Raw genomic sequence first — 9,883 nt, 5'->3', positions numbered from 1 at the left:
AAAATATATATTTATACAGAAAAAAATATTGTAAAAAGTAACTTACCACATAAAAGCTGTACATTTTAACATTGGAGTAATTTTACTTTAAAATAATGTATGTTTTTTGTATAAGTATAAACTATGAATTACCACGATGAAATACAATAAAAGAACATTCTCAGACATTATGTTCATATCAGTAATGTACATTTTTTGTTATGTTTATTGCATTATTTTTGCATCAGAGAGTTTGTGTGTGTGACTCTGGCCACTGTCTATATATGAGTGTTGGCCATGTTTTAAGGACAAGACATGAAAAAATATGATTGGTATGTTAATAATCTATCACTTAATAAAATATAGCCAACAGTTATACGTTGTAAGATAATAATATGCCTTCCTGTAATACCTGAAACATTTACACTGAATTTCAGCCAACCACAGCTGGCTATTATTTTTTTTTTACCAAAAATAAAACAGGATATTTGTTACAATGCATATTGAGTTATACAATATGCAGTAAAAAAAACAAGGCAAAAAGCATAACTCAACATTTTTATTGTATTTATACAGTTCTTATATACAAAACACACATAATGCAGTTAATCTGGAATTTCACACTTTTTACAATCACTGGATACGTAAAACATTAGGGAAGCAGAATATGAAAGTGGACAAAAGTACAGTAAAACTCTGAAAGGAGTTTTGAAGTAGACATCATGTTAACAGTGACACCCATGACATCCTAAGTGGGACAAAACACCAGAGCAGCAAATGTAATGTAAATACTGTAGTTAAATAATCTTCAGCAGATTAAAATCGCAATTGGAAATAGTTTCTGTTTATTATTCTCCAAATATAATTTATATCAAATTAAATACATGCCATATGCTTATTTTGATTACGAGTTTTAATCGCCTTTGTACTTGTGTCTTTCTTTTCCGCTATTTAAATTTTAAACTCTCCCAATGGATGTTTGTTCTTAAAAGAGGAAACAACGATGAACACAGCCTTGAATTAAATAATCTATTTTGCTTCTTTATGTGCACAAGAGCCAGAGATCTTCCAGTAAATGCACATGTTTTGCTCCCACTGGGAAGAGCTGTCAGGGACAAAGGTTCAGGGTGTGTCCAATTTCTCAAATCAAATCCCTTCCTGCCAACATTCAGTAAGCCAACATGGCACTGCAGTGATTACCAGGAAGGACAGAATTTAAATGCCTTTAGGGCACATTGGCAATGTTGCTTTGTAATATAAATGAGCCTCAGTGTCCACTGCAGTACACAAAACAGAAAGAATTCAAGAAAAGAGCTTGATGCTCATTTTAAAACTTGAAAACTATTTGATAACATATCTCAAGCTGTCTCTCAACACAAAATAACAGCAAAACAAAAGTTCTGACAAGCGGACACCTGCACTGAAATTGAAACTGCTCGCCCTCCGAGGAAACTGTGAGTCAGCGACTACCTCTGATGACAAAAACAGATGTCTGGAAAACAGATCAAATTGTGCCACCACCAACAACAAATGCTCCTCAGCATTAGCAGGAGTCTCAGGGAAGTCACTTCACACCCTGTTCATGGAGTGGTTCAAAAGAATAGGCCGCAACATGGGTGCAACAAATCGGGGGCTCGTCCGGGATCGCAACCTGGGACTCTTGTAGCCAGATCAGCTAAAAACCAAAAGCACACAGCTGTTCACAGCTGCCATTCAACAAGACCTAAGAGAATAAAGCTCAGTCCCTGGCTGAAATCAAGGAAGAACTAAGATCTTTACATCTGCTGATGGTAGAACTGGACAGCATCAGGTAGACTCCCTCTGTAATTCTCCTTGTAGAGTCATGAACTACACAGGTTATATACATTTCAAGAGGCTTAACATCATATGAATACTCATAAAGTACATATGCTGTGCAATAATGACATTTAAAGAATACTATTAATGCATTATTCATCTTAAGTTAGTGGTGTTAGGCTTAACCAGTGATTTGACCCTACTCTAAATTTCATAGCTTGTAGCTTACCGTGAAGAGACAAATAAAAGCAGACACAGTTAACGTACAAAAGCCGCTATTCACTCTATGTACAAAAACCCTGCTTAGTTGTTAATGAGAATTTTGCATGTCATCTATAAACTCACAAGTATCGATAAAGCAAAATGTGATTTAAATGTTAGATTATATAAAAAATAAACCTGTAAAATGACATGAAATTAACTACTTGTACCAAGCAGGATGTTCAGTGCAGGTTTGCCATTTATTTTTTGGATGTTATTTGGGAGATGAGCCAGTATAAAGTTATTGTGCATTGTTTGAGTTTATCCTTAAGAAAGGAGGTGAAAATACTCAAAATGATTAACTACCAAACTGCTTAATTTTTCTTTGCATGAACAAACTCAAATGTTGTTGGCTTTTCCACCATCTAAGGTGTCTTCAAACTTCCTGTTTCACAGGAAGAAATTAAAACGAGTGATGACAGAGAGATTCATTACATTTTTTGTATGTCTCTCATATAAAGCTCTGCATAATGGAGTACTTGATCAGCTAACACAAGATGCAAAGTACATTTTGCACCATGATCTTTTTCCTGCACCAGAAGTCCAGATGGCACTTCCTCCTCCGATAGGATGGAAATTGGACTCAAACAATGGCCAAAACAACTGTAAATGTCACTGCAACATTATGTCCTTAAGGTTCTCCTGAAGAATTGTATCTTTGACGGCATGAAAGACAAAGCGAATGTTCTCAGTGTCAATGGCAGTGGTGAAGTGGTGGAAAAGTGGCTTGCCGCGGTTGCGACGTTTGCGGTTGAAGCACTGCACTAGATAAGCCTGCACGTCCTCCAGTCGGTGAGGGTCTCCCCGGAAGTCGGAAAAATGCTTGCAAATGCTGACTTTGCGTACCTTCTCCACCAGAAGGTCCATCTTGTTGAGGAAGAGGATTATGGACACATTGGAAAAGAGCTTGTTGTTGACTATGGTCTCAAAGATGTTCATGGACTCCACCAGGCGGTTAGTGCGCCGGTCCTCCATCAGCACCTGGTCATACTCGCTGGAGGACACCATGAAGAGGATGGAGGTGATGCCATCAAAGCACTGAAACCATTTCTGTCTCTGAGAGCGCTGGCCACCCACATCTACCATCTTAAAAGGGATCTTTTTAATGATAAAATCATGCTCCACAATTCCCTTGGTGGCCTTCCTGGCCAATAGGATGTCCTGTCGGCTTGGTAGATAACTCTGTAAGAACAGGTTGAGTAAATAAAGTCAATAATAAATACATTTTGTTTTTTGTTTTTTTATACAATTTGCTTTAGCTAAATTGATCTGAAATATTCTCATCAACAAGAATAATTATTGTTTCACATTCTACCAGGATCTTCTTTACCCACTTATGCAACTTAAAACAGAAAAACTATACTTTTTGCAAACTTAACCATTCGGATTTTTGTGAACTATGTGGTAAAATAAAAATAAATCAAAAGCAAAAATAAGAGTGGTTTCCAGGCAATCTTTTGTCACAAATACACAATCCTTAATGAAAATTGCCACAAGGGCAGACAAAATTATATTTGAAGCAGTTTTCAAAAGGCCCACATCCCACCCAAACTATAACATGTATCTGTTTTGTATTTGGCCTTGGTTTCCATGCTCACACAAAACACTTCCAGGCCTTTTTTTTATCACTCATATGAGACACACTATGTGTTCTTGGCAACCTTGGCCAATATCAATCTCAAAGAGACCATTTTACTTTCATTTTCAGTGTCTCCAGTCTTCAATGCCACCACCTCTGCTGGGAAACATTGCATTAAATAAAACACTGTTCTGACTGACTATCTCTTTCCAGGTGTCTATCTTTGTTTATATTGCATGGTCATATACCATGAAGAACTGGCACTATTAAATAATGCTGCGTTATCATGACTCACCAGTTGGCCAATCCGATCCAAGTTGTCCAGGAAATATTTCACTGATTCACTCTGTAAAAAAAAAGACCACAAAAGATAAGTGTTTCACTCTGTACACAGAACAAGAGCATTTCAGCTTATTCCCATTTATACAAACTAAAAAAACTAAAAAATATTCTTTAAATCAGTCCGGCATCAACTTATAAAGTTACTATAATTAATTAAAGGATTCATACCTTGAGGTACCATTAAAATATTTGGGGCCAGTAATACTTATTGGTTGCAGGAAATTAATACTTTTATACAGCAATGATGCATTAAATTGATCAAAAGTGACAGTAAATCATTTTATTTTTTTAAATAGAGGAGCTCCAGAAAGATAAAATAAGAAGTGATAACAGTGGAAGACGAGAGAAAACCAGGCTTGGGACATTTACGGTAACGCTTTATTATCTTTATGAGTGACAGTGGGCCTTGAGGTGGCTGCCGCTTACTTTCGTTTTGTTGTTTGCTTATATTGTGATTAAAGTTCACATTTATCGTTTGCCTCCTTAACATGAACATGAACTGTTACATGCAACAGCATAAGAGACTCTTTCAAAAACATTTAAAAATCTTACAATTTTATTAAAACAAATAGGGCAACACGATCCCAAAAGCAGTTCTAATTCAGGAATGGAAAGTCTAAAAGTAACAGGATGTTCCTATCTTTGTCTGAGAACTATTTGGGACACTCATACCACACAGTGCCCGTCAGCAGAATTTCAGTTAACTCTAAAACGCAGCTTTTACACATAATGCCTATAATCTCCTGTTACTTCATTAAGTGCTGTAGGGAGATGAATAATCATTCTCAAGTATTGCTCCCTTGGACCAACAGTTGTTTAAGTGCGCATTAACACATTTTACAGTCATGACTGCATTACATTAAGGGTGTTTTACATTACAGAACGTTGGCTGTAATAAATGGACCATATTATTTCCAAATATTACAAATTAACAGGCACAAGAATGACTGAAGGCTTGTTATCTTGAACTCAGCTCAGACTTTCACTCCTATACTACAGGAGAATCAGGCCAGAGGTCAGAGCCCAATCCATAAATAAAGCTGACTGATGAGATGTCTGAAGCTCAGGGTGATCAGAGTCAGTACGGAATGTTCACAAGGGTCTCTTCTTCCAAGAATCAATTATATCTGCTGCCTTCATAAGCCACAATCTACTGATAACTGCATTTATTGCCCAATATCTGGAGACTTTTACCAGCAAAAAAACATGTTCTGTCTTAATGGAATGGACTCCCTAGAATGAAGAAATAGAGAGATGAACTAAATTGCTGTGTTGAGCATTATTTCCTGACAAAGTTGTTTTCACGCAGGCTTTTTGGATGGCAGACACTATGGCCTTGGCGTTTCAGTGATCATTGTCTGGAAAAGCAAATTGTGTCCTCTAGTTTGTGTGTCTCACAAAGGCCCCTAGCCTGGCCCATGTTCCCAACAGGAAACAGCTGTGTGTGAAAACAGGGGATTAGTAGAACAGCGCTGGCCCTCTATAACAGACTGAAGCCCAACACACACACACACACACACACACACACACACACACACACACACACACACACACACACACGTTGGGTTTCCATGTTTTATGGGGATTTCCATAGACATAATGATTTTTATCCTGTACAAACTGTATATTCTATCCCGCATGACTAACCCTACCCATCACAGAAACCTTTCTGCATTTTTACATTTAAAAAAATAACAATAATTGAATATGATTTATAAGCTGTTTTCCTCATGGGGACCAAAATATGTCCCCAGAAGGACAAGGATTTCGGATATTGCCATCTTTGTTGGGACATTTTGTCCCCATAACGTAGGATATACCTGATCCACACACACAAATACACGGCACACTATCATCAAGGCTTAATGTAACACAGGAAGGAAATCACGTAGATATCTGATAGCAGCGCCTGTGGCATTTATCGGTCTCTGATCTTTCCTTAGAAGACGCACACACAATAAAAATTCCTCTGCACTAAAACAATCTTGAAGTATATATATTATGTCTAAATATATTATTTTAGATGGGCAATGTATAAAATATTTATTTATTTATATATTTTACATATTATTACTAAATTGTTAAGCAATGTTTTTTTTACATGACTTTTGAAAGAAAAAAAAAGGTCCAAAAGCAGTCCGAAATTAAAACTAAATAAAGAATGTTTGATATCTGAAATAATTGAAACAACATAATTAAAATAAGGGAACTAAATAGTCGTGACTCCAAACCTAAAATTAAACTGACAAATAATCCATTTAATTTTAGACCTTTACAACCTATCTGAAAATTAACCTTGTTGTCAATAACATAAGACTGCACTAAAAACAGTGTTAAACACTGTTAAATTACATTAGCTAATGCATTAATCTCGGCTGCCCAAAAATAATATACATATAAAATAAATAATGTGAAAAACAGTCAGAATGAAAACTAACAAAACTAAATTACTTTTCTATAATAATCGTAATGTAATGTTATTGACAAAACTTTAAAAGTACCATTATATAAATGTTATTGATAAATTCCTCCCTATGCCGTGTAGTCAGAAGCTGCAGTAGAGCAGAGCTACAGCACAGGGCTGTCGACTGACCCTTCTCTGAGCTCTCTGATTGGTCCCTGCTCTGCACAATAGTATATGCTGCAGGCCATTGGCCAATAAAGCTTGAGGTCTCCCTCCTCCCTCGATCTGAACTCAACGCACACATGACGGCCTGTTGAGAGTGTGGGAAAGATCTACGCTGAGGCCTTGCAGGCCACAGCCACAACTTTAGCACAATGTAGGAAAGTGTGCCCATGGGTATTTGTGCAGTGAGTAAGGGGAAGCATGATTGAGCACGGCCATGTTCAGAGGTCTTAACCCCTCCCTTCCCAGTGGTGATCTCAGTCGCTACAATTCTGCCCCAGTCTTCTTCAAATAAACAGCAGATCTGCAGAAATGAGATCCAATTAAAGGCATCCCTCGTGACCCTCGACTCAAATACAGACCCTAACCGTAAAGAAACTAAGGGAAATGCCTTAAAGGAAAACATCTTTGAACATTTTGAGAGGAACATGACATAAAACTAGCCCTGATAAATCTTTCTTTAGTCTCTGTTTCAATCAAATGGCACAAGAGTCATCTTGGGAGAGTGCTTATATGAATAGTGCTGAGTGGAAGGGATGAATACTTTCCTAGAGCTTCAGCGAGTTCATCAGGGCTTCTTTTCACCTCACACTTTGTTATATCTGACAGTAAAACCTTCCTAGGCAGTGAGTGGCGATCCTGTTAAAGTGATGTTTAACTGCCAGATCCAGCAGCTGTGCTTTGTTGGTGGATAACCGTTCCACAGTGACTGCGAACAGACATATCACCAAATGTTTTCATTTTTCTCTCTGTGTGAAACGTATTGTGCCTAGAAAAGTGAAATACAGCTGTGTGTTCCTATTTTTCACAGGAGACATTGTTTGGCTGGCTGAAAGGAATAGTTTACAATAATAGTTTAAAATACAAAATTGCTCGTCCTCATGTCATTCCAAACCTGTATGGCTTTCTTTTCTTACATTGAAAACAAAGACATTTGGAAGAATGTAAAAAATGAATGGGTCCAAAAGGCAAAAATGAATGCTAACGCAAATTAGATTTCAGCATTTAAAAAGATTTTCAGCAAATTATTAATTCAATTTAATTTGGTTCATCCCACAAATTTAACATGTATAGCTTCAGAGGACTTTTAATACAAAATATTATCATTTTGGGAGCTTGAAAACCCGTGTCCACATTCATTCTGTTTGGAAAAAAGGAGCTTAGACATTCTGCAAAATATCTTCTCCATGGAAGAAAGAAAGAGTAAATGATGATGGAAATGTCAAAAATGTCAGGTAACACTTTACAATAAGGTTCCATTTGTTAACATTATTTAACAAAGGCAAAAATATTTCTAAAGCATTTATTCATCTTAGTTAATGTTCATTTTAACATTTACTTATGGAAGCTTGTTTCCACCAGAGAATAAAAAATAAAAAAGGTATTGTGACTTTTTATTTCACAATTATGACCTTTTTTCTCAGAATTGCGAGATATAAACTCACTTTGTGTTATAAAGTCAGAATTGCAAGATATAAACTCACAATTGTGTTATTAAGTCAGAATTGTGAGATATATACTCGCATTTGAGAAAAAGTCCCCCCCCCCCCCCTCAGAATTGGACTTTATAACTCGTTTTAAAAAAAGTTTGAATTGTGAGAACTCGCAATTCTGACTTTACATTACGCAATTCTGACTTTATAACCCACAATTGCCAGTTTATATCACACAATTGTGAGGAAAAAAGTCAGAATTGTGAGATGAATTAAATCGCAATTACCTTTTTAATTTTTTTATTCAGTGGCAGACACATTTATTAATGCATTATAAAAATCAAAAGTTGTATCTGTTAACATAAGAAGTTATATTTCAAATAGCATTAACAAAGAATAATAAATGCTGTAACAAATGTATTGCCCATTGTTAGTTAATTAATTGTAAAGTGTTACCGAATATCAAGACCAGAGCAAAACTTCCAGATTCATTTCTGTTTATTTCAGTCAGAAAAAAAATCCCTCTTCTTCTGTAGTGACGATGTCTGCCCTCGCCTCCGTAAATATCAGACTATGTAAATAATCCTCACGCAAAACAAACAGAGTTTGATTTCCCGGTCCTTGGAGTGGGATTGCCTGTTTGGTTTGGATGCGAGAAGAGAACTCATATTAATCCCCCACATGGAGCTCCTTCACCTCCAGAACTTCACAGAACCTCGGGCTGCTCCCACACTGTTGATCTAGCTGTAACCGTACACCTTGCCTTTTATCTTTGCGGATAGACTCGTATTAAGATTTTTGGGTTTGGAGGAGACCAGAAGAAGGAAAATGGATGAGTGTATGGACTTACATTATGCCAGAGGTATGTTAGCAATAACATGAGCTGTGCTCCTAGAAACAAAAGACTAGAATTGTGTATGTTAACGCTGATTATTTATGTACACTACCGTTCAAAAGTTCAGGGTTAGTAAGAAATTAATGACTTTATTCAACAAGGATGCATTAAATTGATCAAAAGTGACAGTATAATAAGACATTTACAATGTTACAAAAGATTTCTATTTCAAATAAATGCTGATCTTTTGAACTTTCATCAAATAATCCTGAAATAAAGTGTATCACAGTTTCAGCAAAATATTAACACATCTGTTTTCAACATTGACATTAATGTTTCTTGAGCATTACATCAGCATATTAGAATGATTTTTGAATGATCATGTGACACTGAAGACTTGAGTAATACATTTTAAATACATAATGTAATAGTTATTTTAAAATTGTAATAATATTTCACAATATTACAGTTTTTACTGTATTTTTGATAAAATAAATGCAACCTTGGTGAGGATAAGGGACTTCAATTCTTTCTATAAAACAATCGACCCAAATCTTTTAAACTGTATTGTATATTAACCACAATAAAAATTATGCAATTAATCATGACTGACAGCACTATATATAATTTTAGTTCAAATGTATTTAAAATTGTCTTTAATTAACATGTAACTTTAATCCCTGGATAAAGTTCAGTGGAGCAACCCTGATAGATGGGTCTATCATGACTGTCCATATATGCGTCTGACGGAGCTCCGTACCCTCCAGAGCCCCATCTAATATATATCTTTATGTGACACATTGCTGCTCGCTCAATACAGAAAACGGCCAAAATGTCAAACACATGGGCAGACGACCTGAGAAATCTGTCCACAGGTTTCTGATATCTCACATTAGTGGCAGTGGATGGCAACTACTGCTGACAAATACCATGACAGAAATGTCACTTCCAAGCAGAAGATCTGCACAACCTGTCAATCTAATGCATTGCTCTGGTTCAAATCAGTAAAGAACAGGAGACACCTGTCCTGT

At 36.2% G+C, this 9,883-nt stretch overlaps 1 protein-coding gene across 1 annotated transcript in view; it reads right to left on the bottom strand.

Annotated features, from left to right (window-relative positions):
- Window positions 1–524: 524 nt before the first annotated feature.
- Window positions 525–9,883, bottom strand: part of gna12a (guanine nucleotide binding protein (G protein) alpha 12a) — a 32,376-nt gene continuing 23,017 nt past the window's right edge. Inside the window, exons 3-4 of the mRNA XM_079630626.1 lie at window positions 3,912–3,962; window positions 525–3,219 (exon numbers count right to left, since the gene is read on the bottom strand). Coding sequence (XP_079486752.1) covers window positions 2,650–3,219; window positions 3,912–3,962 — 621 coding nt within the window. The 3' untranslated portion in view covers window positions 525–2,649. The remainder of the gene's footprint in view (window positions 3,220–3,911; window positions 3,963–9,883) is intronic.

Source organism: Phoxinus phoxinus (assembly GCF_949152265.1).
Source record: "Phoxinus phoxinus genome assembly, chromosome: 1".
Lineage (NCBI taxonomy): Eukaryota > Metazoa > Chordata > Actinopteri > Cypriniformes > Leuciscidae > Phoxinus > Phoxinus phoxinus.
The sequence above is the reverse complement of the archived record's forward strand: the minus strand, read 5'-3'. Positions and strand labels throughout refer to the sequence as shown.